This window comes from Carcharodon carcharias, chromosome 2 (genome assembly GCF_017639515.1).
Source record: "Carcharodon carcharias isolate sCarCar2 chromosome 2, sCarCar2.pri, whole genome shotgun sequence".
Classification (NCBI taxonomy): domain Eukaryota; kingdom Metazoa; phylum Chordata; class Chondrichthyes; order Lamniformes; family Lamnidae; genus Carcharodon; species Carcharodon carcharias.
Genome location: NC_054468.1, coordinates 6,490,123 through 6,514,430, shown reverse-complemented (window position 1 = coordinate 6,514,430; position 24,308 = coordinate 6,490,123). Strand labels below are relative to the sequence as shown.

Genomic DNA, 24,308 nt, shown 5'->3' with positions numbered 1-24,308 from the left:
TTGATTTTCCCAATCTACATGCAGATTAAAGTCACCCGTGATTAATGTGCTGCCTTTTTACATGTTCTCATTATCTCCTGTTTTATTCTCTGTCCTACAGTATAGCTACTGTTAGGGGCCTATAGACTACTCCTGCCAGTGTCTTGTTTCCCCCTTGTTATTTCTTACCTCCATCCATATGGATTGTATATCTTCCGATCCAAGATCCTTTCTTGCTATCGTACTGATTCCATCTCGTATTAACAAAGCTACCCCACCACCCTTTCCTTCCTGCCTATCCTTTCAAAAAGTCTCTTCCCCTGAATATTTAGTTTCCAGCTTTGATTTCCTTGTAACCACGTCTCCTTAATGCCTATAAGATCATACCCACTAACCCCTATTTGTGCCATTAATTCATTTATTTTGTTCTGAATACTATGTGCATTTAAGTAAAGAGCCATTAATTTTGCCTTTTTGCTATTTTTCCCCCTTTGACCCTATTTGCTGCTGTTTTTCTATGTTTGTACACTCTGTCTCTTCCTGTCACACTCTGGGTACCATTACCTAAGTAGCTTCCCCACCAGGCTGCCATATCCTTTTGCTTTGTAAGCCTATCTATCCCATTTACAGAATCCTCCCCCCATCTATTTAGTTTAAAGCCTCTCTACAGCCCTACAGATGGAGGATGAGAAGTTGGTTGGGGCAGAGGCTGAGGGAGGAAAACAGTGAAAATAAGTTGCTGGAAGGAATTGATAGGGTAGAGAGAGGAAAGCTGTCTCTGCTGGTGGGGGAGTCTAGGACGACAGGACATTTAAAATCAGAGCCAGGTCATTCAGGAGAGAAGTTAGGCAACATTTCTTTACTTAAAAGGTGGTAGGTGTGTGGAATTCCCTCCCACAAAAAGCAGTAAATGCCCAAATAATAATTTTATATCTGAGATTGATAGATTTTTGCTAGACAAGGGTTTAAAAGGATATGCAGTGAATGCAGGTGAATAGAGTTAAGATACCAGCAATTATCTTATTGACTAACAGAACAAGCTCAAGTGGCTCCCTTCATCCCGATATAAAGTTAGTCCCATATGTCTACAGATAACACTGTCAAGCAACAGCTCGCAGATAAGGAAGAGGAGAGGGTCTCAGTACTGATCAGAGGGGAAATCCTAGGCTTGTTAATTGAGGGAAGGAAGATGGGCCATTGCTGGATGTGTACTGGCTATATATGGATCTCGTATGAATGGATCCACACTTGGCAGGATCATGAAGCGTAAGAGGAATGGGGGGTGCTGGAGGATGAAACAGCCAATCATACTGAATGGGAGAATGGGGTTAGTCTGAGTGGGAAGTGAGCGGGAGAATGGGATTAGACTGGGTAGCGGATATCAAAGGATAGGGGTGTGAGCGGAGCGTGGGATTTGACGGTAGGATTTTAAGGGTTCCGGAAGTGAGGGGGAGAATGGCACACCTTTTTGGCTTGACGGCAGCATCCTGTTAGTGACAAATACCACTCGTGTTGCTACTGCATAGCGGCAGCGTGAAACAGCTAGCTTCCCCTGTTGCTCAAATTTTTGAAATACCTTACCCATCCAGGGAAATCTGAGGTCAATTGGGCATTTTTCAGAGCCGAACGTGACAGCCGTGGGTCGGTTCATGAGTTTGTGTGATATACAGCGTGAAATGATCTGATCAGAGTAGCCATTATCCTGCAGGCTGCCTTTGATGCTCCTATTTCAACATCAAGTTTGCACGGTGAGCAAATGGCTCAGGCCCCATTTACGATGTTGCTGATAAGACCAATCTTATAGTGTGTGAAATTGTAAAAACCCCAAGGTGTGTATTAACCAGGCTGGAGGTAGAGAACTCCTTGTCAGATATCTCAACTAGTACGTCAAGGAAAGGGAGTTCATTCGAATGCCCCATTTCAAAGGTGAATTTGAGCGCAGGATGGAGTCCAGTAAGACATGCAAGGAAATTATTACCTGCAGCTGCCGATTTTATTCTTGTTTGGCCTCTGGTTTTCTAGTCCAGTGACATTGTCACCACCTACCCACTGATCAACATCCTGGGCCAGAAACTGAATTGGAGCATATAAATACTGTGGTTACAAGATCAGGTCAGAGGCTAGGAACTCTGCGGTGAGTAACTCACCTCCTGACTCCCCAAAGCCTGTCCACCATCTACAAGGCACAAGTCAGGAGTGCGATGGAATACTCCCCACTTGCCTGGATGAGTGCAGCTCCCACAACACTCAAGAAGCTCAACACCATCCAGAACAAAACATCTCAGTTGATTGGCATTCTACCCACAATTCTAAATGTTCACTCACTTGCACAGTAGCAGCAGTGTGTACCATCTACAAGATGCACTGCAGGAATTCACCAAGGGTCCTTAGACAGACCCTTCTAAATACGCATACTATAGCAACACGAGCGGTATTCGCCACTAACAGAATGCTGCCATTAAGCCAAAAAGACATTCTGCCTTTCACACAAATGAGTAATGTGGTATGTGAATTTCAGTGCCAGTGTAATGCTAGGTATGTAGACCGAATGTCCCAAAGACTGGCGGAGTGTATCAAACAGCATGTCCCAGCCTCTGTTCGCAGTGGGCAGGGTACAGACTGTACCCAACCAGCCCGTTCTTGCCAAACTTAAAACATAATGTCCAACACTAGATGATTTCCCAATTGGACAACATTTTCTAAACAATCTTCAATGTGCTAAACATTACGCTGACAACCAAGTTAAGATTGTCAGTTGGGCTCGCAATGTGGAACATTTGCATCTACTGGAAGCTACATATATTAATACATGGGGCCCTGTTCTTTGCAGACAGAATAAAAAACATGTACACACATTGCGCCTGTTTCAGCTAAAGAAACTTTATGACAACCATTCACTGGTTCATTCCTCAGGGCAATATCTTGACCAATCAGAGTCAAGCTGTCTGGGTTAAATTTCAAACAATGTTGCATTCTTCATGGCACTGCCTCTACCAATCAGAGTCTACTTGCCAACCAATCCGAACTCTCTTTTCATACATTATAAATTTGTTGTTTCTCCTGAAATTGGCATTTTCTTGTGAATTATCCTGATGCGTGCAAGATGAAAAGCTTCGACAAAAAATGCCTCTTTTTTCAGAAGTAAGGATTGACCAGGTCACTGGAGAGAACTCCTAGCTGCTGTTCTTCAGATAGTTGGGTTAGCTCCCAAAAGGTAACTTGTGCATGGAGGTGTAAGATGTGGCTACGGTTCTTAATGAATGATTTGTCTCTGTATTCACAAAAAGAAGGCAACAATCGAGATGTTGTAGTTCAGGAGGAGGAGTGTGAAATATTGGATAAGCATAGTGAGGGAGGAAATATTAAGGGGTTCAGCACCCTCAATCCTTATATGAATTATGTCAATCAGACATAAAAAGATATCAAAACTGTATACTTTTTTTGTTGTTATAAAATGAATTTCTGCTGAATCACAAATGGCTGCTACATGTTACATGACTCATGTAGTCTCTGTTGCAAGGTTCTAACAGGGACTACAAGGACAAAAGAGTTCCACTTTCATCCTTGTGGAATCTCACACCCCATTGAAAGGCCACATTATAATCACAAAACTCGACAACTAACAGACAAACTGATTCCCCCAACCAGGACGATAACAAAGACAGAGACATCGAAACTCATTATAGCTGAAAAGGTGATAATAGCCATCATTTTGCTCCTAAAGGAAATAATGGATTTTGACAAGAAGCACAGAAACTGTTTGCAAGGCTTCAATTAACTCATTAGTGGGCTACATCAATTGACCTCATGCTCCTAGCCTTTTGGATCATTTTACAATTACATTTCTAGCCTCAAAGCTCAAACTGTTGATTTAACACCAACTGGAAAGAATTACCACAGCTCCCAGCTGACCAAGCATCTGGTCACCTTCTCAAACTCCTCAAAGTTTAATCATTGCCTGACAAGCTGTCTGAGCACAGAAATCCCATTGTGCTGCAGCATCATTCGTCTCAAAAATTTTCCTCAAATCAGGAACTCATCTGGACTGAACTCCATCACAAAGGAAACACCCTCTGGACTTTAACTTCTCAGACTTTGGAAATCACATGAACTAATATTCATTTCTGTTGGTTCTTTTACTGTTGTTACCCACAGTTGTATATCTTCCTCTTTCCAATCCCATCTTATTCTGTGTGTACATGTGTGTGTGTGTGTGTGTGTGTGTGTGTGTGTGTGTGTTTGGTTGCAATGTAAATAAATTAACCTTCTGAGTTGATCATAATGTGAGTTTGCTACAAGTGATTATTAAATTGGATCACACAAACTGAGGGAATTGGGGGACACACCTCAGCCCACGTTAAAAATAATTCAGAAGCACCTCTGCTTACGGATAGATGGGGAGAGGATAAAGAAGTTCAGTTTCTCTCTCTCCTGTCTGTAACACATGAATTACATAAAGTTAGTATGCAAGTGCAGCAAGTGATCAGGAAGGCAAATGGAATGTTGTTGTTTATTGCAAGGGGAATTGAATATAAAATAAGGGAATTTTTACAGTTGTCAGAGCATTGGTGAGATCACATGTGTATATTTTTGTCTCCTTATTTGAAAAAGGATGTATTTGCATTAGAAGCAGCTCATCTGACTTATTCCTGGAATGAAGGGCTTATCTTAAGAGGAAAGATTGAACATGCTGGACCTATACCCTTTGGAGTTTAGAAGAATGAGAGGTGATTTTATTGAAACATATAAGATCCTAAGGGGGCCTGATGGGGCGGATGCCAGGAGGATATTTCCACTTGTGGGGACAGACTAAAGCTAGGGGATGCAGTTAAAGAATAAGGGGTCTGTCTTTTATGAGGAGAATGTTTTTCTCTCAGAGGGTCATTAGTCTGTGCAATGCTCTTCTCCAGAAAGCACTGTAAGCTATTGAATTCATTCAAGCTAGAGCTAGACAGATTTTTGATAGACAAGAGAGTCAAGGGTTATGGGGCAGAGAGGAAAGTGGAGTTGAAGCCACAACCAGATCAGTCACGATCTTATTGAATGGTGAAGCTGGGTTGAAGGGCTGAGTGGCCTACTCCTGCTCCTATGTCCAATCTCCTATCAGGCCTTGATGAAATGTATCGCAGGTTGCTAAGAGATGAAATAGCAGAGGCTCTGAAGATTGTTTTTCAATTCTGTCTGGCTTCAGGCTTGGTGCTGGAGGACTGGAAGACCTTAAGATTGTTCATGTTGTACCTTTGTCTAAAGAAGGAGGAAGAGATAGGAAGGGCTTTTTGCCTCCTGCAGAATCTGGCAGTGGCTCAGAGGGAAAGAGGTGATTTTTCAAATTATTAATTCACGAGATGTGGGCTTCGCTGGCTGGGTCAGCATTTATTGCCCATCCCAAACTGTCCTCGAGAAGGTGGTGGTGAGCTGCCTTCTTGAACCGCTGCAGTCCATGTGGTGTAGGTACACCCACAGTGCTGTTAGGGAGGGAGTTCCAGGATTTTGACCCACCGACAGTGAAGGAACAGTGACATATTTCCAAGTCAGGATGGTGAGTGACTTGGAGGGGAACTTCCAGGTGGTGGTGTTCCCATCTATCTGATGCCCTTGTCCTTCTAAATGGTAGTGGTCGTGGGTTTGGAAGGTGCTGTCGAAGGTGACTTGGAGAATTCCTGCAGTGCATCTTGTAGATGGTACACACTGCTGCTACTGTGTGTTAGTGGTGGAGGGAGTGAATGTTTTTGGATGTGGTGCCAATCAAACAGGCTGCTTTGTGCCTTGTAGATGGTGGACAGGCTTTGGGGAGTCAGGTGGTGAGTTATTCAATAAACGATTCCTAGCCTCTGACCTGCTCTTGTAGCCACAGTATTTATATGGCTAGTCCAGTTCAGTTTCTGGTCAATGGTAACCCCCAGGATGTTGATAATGGGGGATTCAGTGATGGTAATGCCATTGAACATCAAGAGGCAATGGTTGGATTATCTCTTGTTGGAGATGGTCATTGCCTGACATTTGTGAGGTGTGAATGTTACCTTCCAATTGTCAGTCCAAGCTGGGATATTGTCCAAGTCTTGCTGCATTTGGACATGGGCTGCTTCAGTATCTGAGGAGTCACAAATGGTGCTGAACATTGTGGAGAGTTTTCCCCCTGATTCCCATTGACTCCAGTTTTGCTAGGGCTCCTTGATTCCACACTCGGTCAAGTGAGGCCTTGATGTTAAAGTCAGTCACTCTTACCTCACCTTGGGAGTTCAGCTCTTTTGTCCATGTTTGAACCAAGGCTGTAATGAGGTCAGGAGCTGAGTGGCCCTGGCGGAACCCAAACTGAGCGTTGATGAGCAGGTTATTGCTAAGCAAGTGCCGCTTGAAAGCACTGTTGATGACCCCTTCCATTACTTTACTGATGATCAAGAGTCTGCTGATTGTACAGTAATTAGGCTGGGTGGATTTGTCCTGCTTTTTGTGTACAGGACCTATCTGGGCAATTTTCCACATAACTGGCTAGGTGTCAGTATTGTAGCTGTACTGGAACAGCTTGGCTAGGAGCGTGACACAAGTCTTCAGTACTATTGCCGGAATATTGTCAGAGTCCATAGCCTTTGCGGTATCCAGTGTCTTCAGCCATTTTTTGATATCATGTGGAGTGAATCGAATTGGCTGAAGACTGGCATCTGGGGACCTCTGGAGGAGGCCGAGATGGATCATCCACTCGGCACTTCTGGCTGAAGATTGTATCTAATGATTCAGCCAGTCCATGGTAATCAGCAGGAGGTTTCCTTGCCCATGTTTGACTTGATGCCATGAGATTATACTGGGGTCGAGTAGGGCCCGACTTGACAAACAGGAGAATCAATGTGTTCACAGATGACCTAGTGACAGAGAAAACTACAGTTAGGTGTTTGTATGAAAGTATTAAACAGGGAGAAGTTTGTTTTGCTGAGGGCAAGTTGCTTTCTGATTAGAACGCTGATAATAATAATTGGCTACAACTCGTTCCCTCTGCCTTTGTGAACACTCATCTGAACTGCCCTGAATTATCATCAAACTGCAGAACGCCAGAGTGCCAGCTGTGTGTGGAAGTGTGTTTAGGGATAGCAAACTTTAAAGAATTGAATCTTGTGTCCCCTCCATTTACCAGCTGCTGGAAAAACACTTCCCAACAAAGAAACCGCAGATGATGGTGGTGGTGCATCTGTTGGCAAAGGTTTAACTCTGGAATCAGACCCAACCAGTTCCAATCCTGCTCTGAATGTTTTTGAAAGGTGCAGTAGCTGGGCGCACAAGGCAGCGATACAGTTTCCACATTTTGGCACATCTGCAATCGAGGCTTTGAGGATGCAGGGGCTCCACATCCCACAGTTTTCAATCTTCCCACAGGAAGCTGAGCTAAGGGGGATCCTTGAGAGTAGCCAGGAACACTGTACCCTAGGTCACATTTCCTGTTTGGATCGGGAATCCTTTCTGTGAATGCCTCCTTCTTTTACTGTTCTGAATGTATAAATGGTTAAAATTGAGCTTACACCTTCAATCAGGTCTCGAAAAAGCTAAATAATTTTGAAACCCTTCATGGAAAATGGGTTCCTAATTTTTATTCCAACTTTTTCCAATGCTTTACACTGAGCCATATGAAACTCCATCTGCCATCATTCTCTACACTCACATACTTTCTGATTCCCTTGAGATTGATCTTGGGCTATGGGTGTCACTGGAAATGCTACCATTTCTGTGGTTGCCTGGAGGAGTTGGGCGCTAAACGCCTTCTTAAACTCCCTCCAGTGTGTTTGACTGTAACTGAATGTCTTCCTGTGCCAAGACACAATACAGTTACACATCAGCCATGTTGGTGTGGGACTGGAGTCACATACAGGTCCACACCGAGTCAGGGTGACAGGATTCCTTGCCGCAAATGACATTCATGAAACAGTTGAGTTTTTACAACAACTTACCAGATGCTTCATCAATTTTATTGATTTTGGAATTTTCTTTCCAGATTTTTTACAAACTAAATTCAAATTCTGAAATTGTCAAGGCGGGATTTTAAATCGTGTTCTCAGTCCAGTATTATAACCATACCGAACATTATTTCTGGAACAGTCTAGTCATAGATTCACAGACAGGAGGACATATGGTCCATTGTGCCTTTGGCAGATCTTTGAAAGGTGGATTAGATTAGCCCCACTCCCTATCTTCACTGTGAAGATTCTAGCATTATTTATACTGGGTGAAAGAATAGAGCAGATTGTTTTTTGCTTATTCTTTCATGGGATGTGGGTGCCACTGGCAAGGCAAACGTTTGTTGCCCATCCCTAATTGCCCTTGAGCTGAGTGGCTTGCAAGGCCATTTCAGAGGGCAGGTAAGAGTCAACCACATGTGGACCAGACCAGGTAAGGACATCAGATTTCCTCCCTCAAAGGACATTAATGAACCAGATGGGTTTTTACGACAATTGATTATAGTTGCCTCGGTCACCATCACTGAGACTAGCTTTCAGTTCCAGATTTATTAATCGAATTTGAATTTCACTAGCTCTGCGGTGGAAGTTCAGCCTTTAGCCCCCAAATCATTAGAGTGGGCCTCAGGATTACTAACCCATTGATACTACCACTACGCTACCATCTTCCCCCAAAATTACAAGCCAGTCAGCCTAACCATAGTGGTGGGCAAATGATTGGAAAAAAAGTCTCAGGGACATTATTAATCGTCATTTACAAATACACTGGATTAATAAAGGACAGACAGCAAGGATTTGTTAAAGAAAGACCATGTCTGATTGACTTGATGGAATTTTTTAAAGACAGTAACGAGGAGAATTTTTTTTTATTCATTTATGGGATGTGGGCTTCGCTGGCTGGGCCAGTATTTATTGTCCATCCCTAGTTGCCCTTGAGAAGGTGGGGGTGAGCTGCCTTCTTGAGCTGCTGCAGTCCATGTGGTGTAGGTACACCCACAGTGCTGTTAGGGAGGGAGTTCCAGGGTTTTGACTCAGCGACAGTGAAGGAACGGTGATATATTTCCAAGTCAGGATGGTGAGTGACTTGAAGGTGGTGGTGTTCCCATCTATCTGCTGCCCTTGCCCTTCTAGATGGTAGAGAGTTTGTGTGTTTGGCAGGTACTGTCACAGAATTACAGAATTTTAATAGCACAGATGGAGGCCATTCGGCCCATCATGTCTGCACCGGCTCTCCAAATGACCATTATGACCTCGTGCCGTTGCCCTACCTTTTCCCCATACCCCTGCACATTGTTTCTATTCAAATAATCATCTAATGCCCTCTTGAATGCCTCAATTGAACCTGCCTCCCCCACACTTCCAGGCCGTGCATTCCAGACCCAAACCACTCGCTGTGTGAAAAAGTTTTTTCCCACATCACATTCACTTCTTTTGCAAATCACTTTAAATCTGTGCCCTCTCGTTCTTGATCCTTTACGAGTGGGAACAGCTTCTCCCTATCTACTCTGTCCAGACCCCTCATGTTTTTGAACATCTCTATCAAATCTCCTCTCAGCCGCCTTCTCTCCAAGGAGAACAGTCCCAACCTCTCCAATCTATCCTCATAGCTGAAGTTTCTCATCCCTGGAGACATTCTTGTAAACCTCTTCTGCATTCTGTTGAAGGAGTCTGTTGCGTTGCTGCAGTGCATCTTGTAGGTGGTACACACAGCTGCCACTGTGCATTGGTGGTGGAGATAGTGAATGTTTACAGTAGTGAATGGGGTGTCAATCAAGCAGCTGCTTTGTCCTGGATGGTGTTGAGCTTCTTGAGTGTTGTGGGAGCTGCACTCATCCAGGCAAGTGGAGACTATTCCATCACACTCCTGAATTGTAAATGGTGGACAGGCTTTGGGGAGTAAGGAGGTGAGTTACTCACTGCAGAATTCCCAGCCTCTGACCTGCTCTTGTAGCCACAGTATTTATATGGCTAGTCCAGTTCAGTTTCTGGCCAATGGTAACCCCCAGGATGTTAATGTAGGTGGAGGTGTTGGTGGTAGGGGTAATGTCACTGGATTAGAAATCCAGAGGCCCAGGCTCATGCTTTGGGGACACGAGTTCAAATCCCACCACAGCAGCTGGTGGAATTTAAATCCGATGAATAAATCTGGAATTGAGAGGAGCCTCAGTAATGGTGACCATGACAACTACCATCCATTTCTGTAAAAATCTATCTGGTTCACCAGTGTCCTTTAGGGAAGGAAATCTGCTGTCCTTACCTGGTCTGGCCTACATGTGACTCCAGACCCACAGCAATGTGGTTGACTCTTAAATGCCCTCTGAAATGGCTGAGCAAGACACTCAGTTGTAATAAAATCTGCAGCTACACGTAATAATTTCCTTACATGTCTTAATGGGCTCTGCCTTGCATTCAAATTCACCTTTGAAATGGAGCAGCCAGATGAACTCCCTTTCCTTGATGTGCTAGTTGACAAATCTGCCAGGGGTTCTCTACCATGGTCTCCCATCAGCCGACCTTCACTGGTCAATATATGCGTTGGGATTCTTACAGTTCCACACGCTATAAGATTGGTCTGATTGGTAACCTTGCTAACAGGGCCCAAGTTATTCGCTGGAACCTGCAGGATAATTGCTACACCGACCAGGTCATTTCACATTCTATATCGTGCAAACTCATGAATGGGCCCAAGGCCATCATTTTTGGCCCTGAAAAATGCCCAGTCCGCCTCAGATTTGGCAATCGGTGAGGCTAACTGTTTAACGCTGCTGCTGTGCAGTAGCAACATGAGTGGTATTCGCCACTAACAGGATGCTGCTGTCAAGACAAAAAAACATTCTGCCTTACACACAAGTGAGTCATGTGGTATGTGAATTTCAGTGCCAGTGTAATGCTGGGTATGTAGGCCGTACACCCCAAAGACTGGTGGATCGTATCAAACAGCATGTCCCAGCCACTGTTCACAATGGATAAGGTACAGACTGTACCCAACCAGCCTGTGCTTGAAAACACAAAACACATAGCTGAATATTAGATGTGGTTACACAATTGGACATTTGCTAAGTAATCCTCGGTGTGCTTAGAATTACGCTGACAACCAATTTAAAATTGTTAACCAGTCTCTTAGTGTGGCCCATTTGCGAGCAGTGGAAGCTGCACATATTAATATTCAGGGCCCTGTTCTTTGCAGACGGAAAGAACATGTACGTGCATTGCACCAGTTACAGCTAAACAAAATAAGCAACAGCCATTTGCTGGCTTATTCTCCAGGGCAATTTCTTGACCAATCATAGTCAAGCAGCTTGGTTTAAATTTCAAACTATACTTGGCAGTTAATTGTCAGTCAGTATTAACTTGTGCATTGTCCATGGCAAAGCCTCTACCAATCTGAGTCCACAATCTTCTCATACAGTATAAACACGTTGTTTCCCCTGAAGTTGGTATTTTCTTGCAATTGTCCTGATGACTGAAAGATGAAAAGCTTCGACAAAAAATGTCTCATTTTATCAGCAATACTCAAGTTCTGTATTAAACTGCTATGAAGGCTAGAAGGTATGAAACTGGACCGATCACTCTGCAGCAACCTAGGCACCCGAATCGACAATGGCAAACATAGCCCTGTCGACACTGCAAAATCCTCTTCACTAACATTAGGGACCTGTGCCAAAATTGGGAGAGCTGTCTCACAGACTAGTCAAGCAACAGCCTGACATAGTCATCCTCATGGAATCATACCTTACAGACAATACCCCAAACACTACCATCACCATCCCTGGGTATGTCCAGGACAGACCCAGCAGAGATAACAACACAGCGTTATACAGTCGGGAGGGAGTTGTCCTGGGAGATGTCAACATCAACTCCAGACCCCATGAAGACTCATGGCATCAGGTCAAACATGGGCAGGGAAACCTCCTGCTCATTATAACGTACCGCCCTCCCTCAGCTGATGAATCAGTGCTCCTCCGTGTTGAACACCACTTGGAAGAAACACTGAAAATGGCAACTTACAAAAGCTATCTTATACTTTAATGTTCACAGTAAGTACACAGTCCCCACTGTCCTCGTGTGAAAGATGGAGTAAGTCTGGTTGGCTCATGGTGTGTCAAGCATCTGGGTCGAGTTGAGAAGAGATCCATAGCATCTGGATGAGGTGGTTTCTGTTACTTGGTTTCAGGGTGTGGTGTGTCTGACCACAGGGTGCCTATTTGTTTACATGTACTGTGTATTTACTGTGAATAGTAAAAGGGTAAGATAACTTTTGTAACTTGTGTTATCCTTACAAATCTGTATATATCTGCCAAAGGTCTAGTTGTGGGTGAAGGAGTAATGTAATATAGTTCATCTTTTCTTTTTGAATAAATGTTTTGTTCTTTTGTCAAAAGTTCATCAACTGACTCCTGTGACTCTGTTCAGCAGCCAATCTCCATATATCTAAATAAACAAATAAAAGTTAGGATCTATCAAGCTGGTACCACTCTGGGACATGGCTTGTCCAGAGGTAACCTCAGCTTGTATCATAACACCTTCCACAAGGGTCCACTTCCAGGGTTTTGAACTCTTTTTCCAATGTTTCTCTCCCCTGGATTGACACCTGCTTTCAACTGTTGCCTTCCGCTAACTCTCTCTCTCAGACTCAGCCATGCCAACAGAAAATGACTGCTTCACACGCCCAAAGTAAAGTGTTACAGACCTATGGCTGCCTTCTTGGACCTTCTGGTTTTGCGCAAGCCTATTTTGCTTTAAGTCTATGTCAAGTAGGTTTCTGTCTTTAAGCTTGGAGCCTTCCCCTTTGCTCCTTGTTTTCACTTCCACTGAACAGGATCTTGTTCCAGATTCCTGTCTTTTTCCTTTGATTTAACTTAAAGGACTTCTTGACCTTTCTCTTTTTCTTTTAGGACCTGCTCCCTGCAGTTCCCTCTCCCAGTAGACTCCTGACAACTTGGAATCTCCCTTGAAATCCAGGACTAACTTGGTTACTTTAACTTTAGAGCAACTCCTCTAAGATTCTTAGACTAATTTACCTCAGCAATCTGCTAGTATATCCAGCTAGAGAGAGACTTAACCTGCTTCCTCCACCTTACAGCATAATCACCAACTGAACTCAAACTGCTTTCAGTTTCTCTGTGTCCCTGTGTAGACCTCCTTGTTTCTAGGCAACAGCCCAGTTTTTACTACCTTGTGTTTGTTTTAACTCCCCTTCAAGAGTCACGAAACCTCATTGTGATGCAGGCATCTTTAAACGTGAAACAAAAACTCAAGTTCCTCCTTTTATAACACAAAATACAAATTAAACATGCAATACAAATTAAACTTGAAGTTAAAACTCATTCCTAATAGCCACAAATACAAATATTACTTAGCTAAGCTCTCTAGTTCCTAACAATTGCACAACGTTCAGTCCCAATCACGACTCCTCCGATACTGAATCAGATATGTAGATATGCAGCAAGACCTGGACAACAGTCAGGCTTGGGCTGATAGGTGGCAAATAACATTCGTGCCACACAGGTGCCAGGTAATGACCAGCTCCAACAAGAGAAAAATCCAACCATCTCCCCTTAACATTCAATGGCATTACCATCACTGAATCCCCCACTATCAACATTCTGGGAGTTACCATTAACCAGAACCTGAACTGGACTAGCCATATAAATACTGTGGCTACAAGACAGGATCAGAGGCTGGAATTCTGCAGCAGGTAACTCACTTCCTGACTCCCTAAAGCATGTTCACCATCTACGAGGCACAAGTCAAGAATGTGATGGAATACTCTCCACTTGCCTGGATGAGTGCAGCCCCAGTAAGACTCAAGACACCATCCAGGTCAAAGCAGCTTGATTGATTGGTACTCCATCCACCATCTCCAACATTCACTCCCTCCACCACAGATGCACAGTAGCAGCAGTGTCTACCATCTACAAGATACATTGCAGCAACTCACCAAGTCTCCTTCAACAGCACTTTCCAAACCTGTGACCTCTATCACCTAGAAAGACAAGGGCAGCAGATAGATGGGAACACCACCACCTGCAAGTTCCCCTCCAAGTCACTCACCATCCTGACTTGGAAATATATCACCGTTCCTTCATTGTTGCAAGGTAAAATCCTGGAATTCCCTTCCTAACAGTACTGTGGGTGTTCATACACTACATGGACTGCAGCAGTTCAAGAAGGTAGCTCACCGCTACCTTCTCTCAGGGCAATTAGATATGGGTAATAATTGCTGGCCTAACCAGCGACGCCTGCATCTTGTGACAAATAAATAATTAAGCAATGATATTGCCACTGAATGTCAGGGGAGATGGTTTGATTCTCTCTTGTTGGAGATAGTCATTGCCTGGAACTTGTGTGGTTTGAACGTTACTCATGACTGTTACAATATGGCAGGTGGTATTTGCCAGGTTGACCAAATCCACAAGGGAAACTTGGCCACGCTATCACAATGGTTTTGCAATTTGTATTTATTATGAGAAGATTTGTGCACTGAATTCAGAAGTAATGAGCCCACTAAGACATTAGAGATTACAATTACACAGTTACTTAATATTATAACAATTCCCAAAATTTCTAGTTAACCAGACTCCGAACTACACGCCCCCTTTTAAGGCAACAGTCCGAAATAGATTTTAAATTTATAGCAACAGTCCAGCAAGGTTACCACAAGCACGCACTCGACAGTGGAATTCCAAAGGTTTTTAACACAACTGGAACATCAGACTTCTGCAAAGTGCCTAGAGGCTTTTCCCCAATTCTGGTTCACACTGTGTGCCTTTCAAATATTACATGGCAACCACACACTGCCTTCCACCTATCTTTAACTATATTCCTTCTTCTTTAATCTGTAAACACCATTGCTCCCCCATGTCTTTGGAATTTACTTTTCCCATAATATAAAAATGTTGTCATCATGGTCAACACTTTGGAAAAATCAATGTAATAACCTGCCTTATTTATCTTGTTAGTTGCAAACATTCTACCATGTTGCTTTGAAAACCAAACACCTCTCCACTTATCTTAAAATGCAAATTACATTCACACCCTAGCTGCTGAGACTTTACTCTAGCTCACTTATTAGCATTTCAAATGGCCTTTTTGCACCTAACTTCTTTTGATAATTTTAATTGTGCCGTCTATCTGTCTCTAATTTAATTATATCAGCCAAACTGACAGAACCATACACACACACAAACACACACACACACACACACACACACACACACACAAGCCTACTTTACAATATCCTTCAATAACATTATGATAGTTCTGTGACAGTGACATACCTGAATGTTACCTAATTTTGCTGCACAGTGTTATGACTGGTTTAACAGGGCTGATTGACTCCTCTGCCACTCCCACTCCTCAGTTGGTGATAACGGATTTGAATTTGAAAGCGAGGTGATATTGCCAATTTTATACATATTTAACTTGGTACAGCTTGGTGCAAGAAATAAGCCAGCCAAGTTCCTTAAGTAAGGAAAGGGGTAGCTTTATTGTTAAAATTCAGGTAAAAATGCCAAAATTAACAAAAAGTTTAAAATGTACAAATATGTCCAACTGCCACTAATTCAAAAATAACACACACACAATCCCCCAAAGCATGCAAAAAAACTCAGCAAAATTCTGCAGGGTATCAGATATTAAAAAAACTTGGCTAAGTAACAATTAAAGTCAGAAAAAAATATTATTCATGGATTGTCAAATAATCATCTAATGCCTTCTTGGATGCCTCCACCACACTTCCAGGCGGTGCATTCCAGACCTGAACCACTCACTGTGTGAGGAAACTTTTTCTCACATCACATTTGCTTCTTTTGCAAATCACTTTAAAATCTGTGCCCTTATTCTTCACCTTTTATGAGTGGGAACAGTTTCTCCCTATCTACTCTGTCCAGCCCCCTCATGATTTTGAACATCTCTATCAAATCTCCTCTCAGCCTTCTCTGCTTCAAGAAGAACAGTCCCAACCTCTCCAATCTATCCTCATAGCTGAAGTTTCTCATCCCTGGAACCATTCTTGTAAACCGTTACTGCACTCTCTCCAACGTGTTCACATCCTTCCTATAATATGGTGCCCAGAACTGTACATAATAATCCAGCTGAGGTCTAATGACTATCTTATGTTAATTAAATCTTTTACAAGATGTGGTTTACCTAAGGAAGTATAATCAGGTCGGGGTTCAAATTTTATGTCACAGCTATTTAAGGAAGTAATGAACAGTTTGGGGATAAAACAGTTTCAGTCTACAGCTTACCATCCGGAGTCACAAGGAGCTTTGGAAAGTGGCATCAAACTTTAAAAACCATGATGAGGGCATACTGTCAGGATTATCCACAGGATTGAGATGAGGGAATTCCATTCTTGTTATTTGCTATTAGAAATGCTCCTAATACATCGACTGGTTTTAGCCCTTTTGAACTAGTTTATGGTCATGAAGCAAGGGGACAACTGAAATTGATTCATGAGAAATTGGTGGGTCAAGATTCAGAAACCATTCTCCTGGATTACGTATCAAATTTCAGGGAAAGATTGAGTTGGCTAGGGAACATTTAAAGATATCACAGCACGTGATGGAATAAACGCAAATAAGAAAGCTAAAGCCCGCAGTTTTGTTTCTGGAGAGGAAGTGCTAATTATGTTACCAGTACTAGGTGATTCATTAAATGTAAGATTTAGTGGGCCTTACAGGATTGAAAAGAAATTGAGTGAAGTAAATTATTTAATAATTACTCCAGGTAGAAGAAACCAGTCATGTAAATATGCTTAAAAAGTACTTTGACAGGGAAGGGGAACAAAAAGCAATATTAGTGATGGTGAATAATATGAAACAGGTAGAAGTGCAGGACTCTGACATTGATTTTCCTCTAATTGAATTGGATAACGAGGGGGTGCTTGAAAATTTAAATGAAATATTGAGTTACCTTCCAAACAAGTGTTAAAGTGATTTGGAAAAGCTATTACAGTCACACAAACCTATTTGTGGGAATAAGTTGGGAAAGACACGTGTAGCTTTACATTACGTCTCTGTACAGGTTTCACCTTCAATAAGGAAATGTCCTTATAGATTAAATCCGGCAAAGTTATCACAAGTACAGAAATAAATTAAATCCATGATTGAAAATGATATAATTGAGTCTAGTTGCAGTAACTGGAGTTCACCTATTGTACTGGTACCGAAACCGGATGGAACACAAAGACTGTGTGGGGACTATTGAAAAGTGAATGTGGTGACAAAAGTGGATTCATATCCCATACATGATTTGCTAAAAGGATATTGGCAAGTACCGTTGTCAGAGAGAACAAAGGAGAAATTGACTTTTGTGATGCCAAGTGGACTATATTAGTTTAAAGTCATGCCATTTGGTATGAAGAATGTACCTGTGACATTTCAAAGACTGATAAACAAAGCAATTGCAGGTCTGAGCAATTGTGCTGTTTATATTGACGATCTGATAGTTTTCAGTCCTATGTGGAAGGAGCATTTACAGCATCTGGAAGAATTACTTTCTCGATTACAAGGAGCTAATTTGGTGATGAACTTGGCTAAAAGTGAATTTGCAAAAGTGCAAGTTACCTATCTAGGCCACACCACTGGACATGGTAAGGTGGATCTAAGAGATGCGAAAGTCAAGGCTGAGAAGTTTTGAGATTTCTGGGCATAACTGGGTTTTACCAGAAACTTGTACCAAATTTTAGCCAAGCGGTTGCTTCACTGACTGAACTAATAAAAAAGAACAAAACATTTCAATGGACACAGGAGTGTCAGAAAGTATTTGACAGTTTGAAAACTGTATTGACAATGACACCAGTTTTGGCAGTACCCAATTATGCCAAACAATTCAAGTTATCCATTGGTGCAAGCGATATAGGCATTGGGGCTGTACTGTTACAAGAAGATGACACTGGAACTGAGAAACCGATAGGGTACATTTCACAGAAGCTGAATGTACAACAGAGAGGATATTCAACGATCAGAAAAGAGACTTTTGTTTGGTGTTAGCATTGCAGCATTTTGAAATTTATGTTGCAAACAATTCATCAGAAACAATTGTTTATACAGACCCCAATCCTTTGAAGCTTTTGGACAAATTTTGAGTCAAAAGTGTAAAAGTTCAGGTGGAGTTTATTATTACAACCATTTAATCTACGTATTATACATGTTGCTGGTAGAAAAAACCTGTTCGCAGATGCATTATCAAGAGTTTGAAGCTTAAAGGAAAATTGAACATTTTACAAAACACTTGAACACTGACTGGAGTGATTTCTGTTGATACCAAGAACTTGTGCATATATATATATTGTTATGTTAATACATGCATCTGGTAATGTAATAGTGTAATAAGTATAGGAGACAGTGTGAGATGGGTTATTAAAATGAAGCCGTCTTTTAAAATTATGATGGTTCATTTTTTGATAGGGAGGGGGATGTCATGAAGATATTAATGTATGTAATATTGGAAATTATTTTTAAATTGGGCTTGTAGTAGGGCCTGTGTCTGTGGGTGCATGTGTGTGGCTTAATTGGATTAAAGCCAGCTAGTCTGAGTGTATTGATGTTTAGTAGTTTTGAGATGTTAATTAGATAAACATAAGACGAGAAGGTAAAGAGTATATTTGTATTTGTTTAATAAACCATTCAAAAGAAGGGAGTAAAATCTTGCACCTAGCTATGAGACACTAAGTAAAGCATTTATATTACTAATACAATTAATGCTATGAAAGAGGTTTTATTGTTAGAAGATGTGGAGTTCAAAGACCTAGTGATACAATGAGGAGTTACTTTCAGAGGGAAGGCTAGATATAACAGAAAGGAGTTTTGTTTGTGCAGGTCAGAGGCATGTAAGATCGAGCAGCCTGTAAGCCCTACAACTGTGTCTGCAAAGGAACAACTTGCAAGGGGCCTAATTTTGAATTTATAAGGTCAAATGTGCTTTGCCTGTTCTGTTGAAGGGTCATGAGGACTCGAAACGTCAACTCTTTTCTTCTCCGCCGATGCTGCCAGACCTGCTGAGTTTTTCCAGGTAATTCTGTTTTTGTTTTGGATATCCAGCATCCACAGTTTTTTTGTTTTTATCTCTGTGCTTTGCCTGGTGTCTGTTTAAATTTATGGATTATTGTTGCCTTGGTGAAGGTTTACCCAGGTGTGATTCATTTGGGGATTTGTTTAAAAGTTATTATGATAGTAATTTGTAGGCATGTGTATGTGTTTAATTTCTTCTTAAATTAATAAATGTTTAATTTAGTTTATATAAATAACCTCTTGAGGCTTGGTGGTTTTGTCTGAATTGAGAGTGGCGTCTCAAACATACCAATTGAAAATATAGGTTATGACAGTTATTCCAGTTTCCCTCTGGGATTTAAACAACTCAGCATTTACCAACTGCTGTGTCAGAACAACCCTTACAACCTCTTTTGAACAAGGGCATAATATTTGCAATTCTCTAATCCTCTGGCACCTCCCGTGAGTCTAGGGATGACTGAAAGATTATGGCCAGTGCCCCTGCAATTTCTACTGTCACTTCCTTCAATATCCTTAGGTGAATCTCGTCCAGTCTTGGTGCCTTGTCAACTTTAAGTACTGACAGTCTATCCAATGCTTCTTCCTTATCAATTTTCAACACTTCTAGTGGCAGTTTCCTTGTCTGTCACTGTGGTCTGGGTAGATCTGCCTCCTTGGTAAAGACAGATGCAAAGTGTTCATTTAATATTCAGCCATGGCCCCTTTGTCCGTGTGTAAATTCCCTTTTAGCTCCCTAATCAGCCCTACTCCTCCTTTTACCACCTTATCCTATTTATATGCCTGCAGAAGACTTTGTTGGCTGCCAGACTTTTCTCAGAATCCCTCTTCACTTCTCTAATATGTTTTTTCACCTCCCCTCTGAACCTTCTGTATTCCTCTTGGTTCTCAATTGTATTTTCGACCTGACACCTGTCATAAGTGCACTTTTTCTTCTTTATCTTTTTCATCCAGGGAGTTCTGGGTTTGTTTGCTCTACCTTCCCCTTTCAGTGGAATATACCTGGAATGTGCCAGAACCCATTCTTTTTTGAAGGTAGCCCGTTGTTCAGCTACAGTTTTTCCTGCCGATCTTTCATTCCAGTCTATCTGGCCCAGCTCCGTTTTTGCCCCGTCGAAATCGGCTCTTGTCCAATTAATTATTATTACTCTGGATTGCCTATCGTCTTTTTCTATCATATCCTAAAACTTACAATACAATGATCAGTGCCTGCTAAATGTTTCTCCACTGACACTTGATCTACTTGGCCCACCTCATTTTCAAGAACCAGGTCAAACTGTGCATCTTTTCTTGTTGGATTGGACACATACTGATGTAAAAAATTCTCCTGAACACAATCTGGGAACTTTTGCCCCTCTCCACCCTTTACACTACCCCTGTCCCAGTCTACATTCGGGTAATTAAAGTCCCCCATTATAACTACTCTATAATGCTGCATCTCTGTAATTTCCCTGCAGATTTGTTCTTCTATGTCCTTCTACTATTTGGTGGTTTATAGACTACACCAAGCAATGTAATTGCATCCTTTTTGTTCCTTAGCTTTAGCCAAATTGACTCTGTCCTGAACCCTCTGGAACATCCCCTTTCTCCAGCACTGCAATGCTCTCCTTAACCAATACAGCCACCCCTTCTCCTTTCCTTCAATTCATATCTTTTCTGAACACCTTGTACCCGAGAATATTTAACACCCAGTTCTGCCCTTCCCTAGGCCAGGTCTCTGTTATCACAACAACATCATATTTCCACATGGCAATCTGCGCCTGTAGCTCCCCAATCTTATTTACTATACTCCGTGCATTCACATACATGCATAGTAACCCTGATTTAGATTTTGTTACTTTCTCCCTAACTCAACTTCACCTATTAACTTACTATTCTCTATACTAGTGCTATCTGTCCCTCCAATTATTTTGTACACCCTGGTATTCCTCTCCAATATTTTGTCTCGGTTCCCACACCCCTGCTAAGATAGTTTAAAGCCCTCCCAACAGCACTAGCAAAACACCTCACAAGGAACTCAGTCCCAACTCTGTTCAGGTGCAACCTGTGCGGATTGTACAGGTGTCATCTCCCCGCCGAGCCAGTCCCAGTGTCCCAGGAATCTAAAACCCTCCCTCCTGCATCATCTTTCCAACCAAACATTCATCTGACTTATCTTCCTATTTCTGTACTCACTGGCATGTGGTACTGGGAATAATTCGGAGGTTACTACATTTGAGACCCTGCTCGCTAATTTTCTACCTAACTCCCCAAATTCTGATTGCAGGACCACATCCCACTTCCTAGCTACGTCACTGGTACCAATGTGAGCCACAACCTCTGGCTGTTCACCCTCCCCCAGAAGAATGTCCTGCAGCTGCTCCGTGACATCCTTGACCCTGGCACCAGGGAGGCAACATACCATCCTGGAGTCATGTACATGGCCACAGAAACACCTGCCTGTTCCCCTAACCAATGAATCCCCCATCACAATAGCTCTTCCTTTGTTCTATAGGGATTGATTCTTGTTCGACAACAGGGGAAGAAGCCAGCTGTTTGGTGAGCAACTGGTAAGTGATTATGGTGTCTTCTATTACTAAGGTTTAAAAAGAATTCAAATTGGTAGTAAGGTTAATAAAACATACTAAAAAAGAGAAAATAAATAAATGAATAACATAATTAAGTAATTAATTAAAACACATTAAGGATGGCAGGACAGGTGATGAGTCAAGGCTGCAGCATGTAGGAGCTCCTGGATAACATTGTGACCCAGGGCAAACACGTCTGCAGTAAGTGTTTGCGGCTTGAGCAACTTCGACTGAGAGTCATTGAGCTGGAGGCTGAGCTGCAGACACTGCGACACATCAGGGAGGGGGAAAGTTACCTGGATACTTTATACCAGGAGACAGTCACACCACTTAGGACAGGGTCTTGTGATTGGGTCAGTGGTCAGGGACAGGAGGGTGTGACTGTGAGTGAGGCAGGAGAGGGGATCCAGAGGGCAGAAGTGGAGGAGCCTCAGTCTTTGCAACTGCCCAATGGGTTTGAGGTTCTCTCAGCTTGTTTGGATGAGAGTGGGGGCTGGAGGGTCGATGAGCAAACTGACCATGGCACCATGGTACAGGAAGCCATTCGGGGGGGGTACCAAAAAGGAATGTAGTTGTAGTAGGGGACATTATAGTGAGGAGGACTGACACCGTTCTCTGCAGGAAAGAGTGAATGTCCAGACGGCTGTGTTGCCTCCCTGATGCCAGGGGCCATGACATCTGCTCAGGACTTGAGAGGAACTTGCAGTGGGAGGGGGTGGATCTAGCTGTTGTGATCCATGTAGGTACCAACAACATAGGTATAACTAGGGAAGAGGTTCTGCATTGACAGTATGATGAGCTAGGCACGGAATTAAAAAGCAGAACCTGAAAGGCAATAATTTCTGGGTCATTACATGAGCCACATACAAATTGGCAAAGGGCAAATAATGTTAGAGAAATGACTGCATGGAGAAGTGGGTTCTGGTTCATGGGGCACTGGCACCAGTACTAGGGAAAGAGGGATCTGTACCATTGCGACAGTCTACACCCGAACTTTGCTGGGACTGATATTCTAGTGAGTCGCATAACAAGTGAAGTTGGGAAGGTTTCAAATTAAATAGGGGGGGCAAGGGATCAAATTTGGGAAATGCGGTAAATCAAAGAGTAGACACAAGGCAAAAGAGAAAGGTATTATTATGCGAAATGATAAACAGAGCATGACAGGAAGGGATAGAGAGAACACATCTAAGAGTAAAGCAGTAGTCACAGCCAGAGGTTACAAAAGTAGTAAAAAAACAAAACTAAAGGTTCTGTATTGGAATGCATGCAGCATTCGAAACAAAACAGATGAACTGATAATGCAAATGTACAATATGCGGCATTAACTCTTCCAGGTAAACCTTCAAAGATGACGGTTAATCTTCCAGATTGGTCATTTCTGATGTCGTGTCCCTGTTGTAGGTGATGCATGCAGAAGTTGAATGGGAGATTTCTAACAAGATGGTTAGTTTGGTTGCATCCAAAATGGTGCAGTGATGACCATAATGGAATACCATGCAGTGATTTGTACCTTGGAAGCAGCGTCACCCTGGAATATTGACTCCCACAGATGCTGATGTCTGACTGGCTATGTTTCTACTATTCTATTTGCAACTTGAAGCTGATGGAATCTATTGGTCCGCTGGTGAACTAATAAAGCATATTTTTCTGGTTAAAAAAAAACTGATAGCCACTACAGAAATATATTTGCAGAATGATATAGTTTGGGACCTGAATGTTGAAGGTACATGACTTTTAGGAAAGACAGGAAACTAGGAAAAGGTGGAGGGGTGGGCACTGCTAATTAATGGTGGCATTAGCACATTAGAGAGGGATGTACTAAGTTCAGGCAACCAGGGTGTAGAAGCAGTTTGGGTTGAGATGAGGAATGATAAAGGCAAGAAGTCACTTGTGGGAGTGATATACAGGCCCCCTAATTGTAACTACATGTTGTGATGATGGATTTAAAAAAAAAACATTTTCATGGCGGCATTCTATAAAGAAGGTTGTGTGTGTCCATGATTAATTAAACTGGGGGAGGTTAATAAAGATAGCTTGTCTGTGAGAACTGAGAGATAGAAGGATAAAGGGGTTATGTTCATGCGTTTGTAATGAGAGGTTATGGTGAGGTTGGATTTACAAGTAAATAGGTTAGATTTAAAATTTGCATTATGAGATAAGTGGAGACTTGGTTTTTCAGCTATTGAATTTCAAAGGGGTGTTTGAGGACAATGGAATTTGAGGTGAAAGGGAAAAAAGATATTTAAGGAAAGATGTGTAGCCGAGTTGGGGTTAACTGTGTGGAGTAATTTCCTGAGACCAGGAAATGTGTGCTGAGGAGGTGTGAAAGTTGTGAATTTGAAGTAGCCATCCAATTTCAAGCCAGCAAAATCTTTGTTTTTGGAAATCAGCCTGTTTCTGAAACTTTCTTTGGATTTCCACACCTGGATGGAGGTGTTTGAGGAATCATGTGGTATACCTTTATTAAAACAACAACAATTCTTTGTCTTGGGTAACATTACTGAAGTTTTATAGTTAGAATCTATGAGAGAATTGCTGCCAAGAAAATAGTTTACTTGTGTGTTTTGGCCAAATGGGTTTTTGTGGGGGGGGGTTGTTCTGTAAGATTGTTTTAACTTTGTAACTGTAATTTTAAGTGCTTAACTTTCTCTTTCTTTTTAATAAACCTTTTAATGTTTAACCCCCCTAAAGGCGTTACTTGAGTTCTATGCTTTTGGGGTCAGTAGCTTTTCCTCCTCATTTTCAAAATTCATAAACAAAAGGTTTTTGATCAGTAAAATAGGTTTCCCTCTGCGATCTGGCATATG

At 42.1% G+C, this 24,308-nt stretch overlaps 1 protein-coding gene across 3 annotated transcripts in view; it reads left to right on the top strand.

Annotated features, from left to right (window-relative positions):
• The window catches only part of ccdc50a (coiled-coil domain containing 50a), a 154,722-nt gene extending 130,703 nt beyond the window's left edge, over nt 1-24,019 (top strand). For 2 of the 3 annotated variants that reach the window (XM_041212160.1, XM_041212124.1), the window contains 2 exons: nt 21,429-21,483; nt 22,836-22,856. In XM_041212160.1, the coding sequence (XP_041068094.1) occupies nt 21,429-21,483; nt 22,836-22,839 (59 nt within the window). In that variant the 3' untranslated portion in view covers nt 22,840-22,856. Of the gene's footprint in view, nt 1-21,428; nt 21,484-22,835; nt 22,857-22,902 lie in introns of those variants that run through there. The other variant, XM_041212132.1, reaches the window with a different exon arrangement.
• The last annotated feature ends 289 nt before the right edge of the window (nt 24,020-24,308 follow it).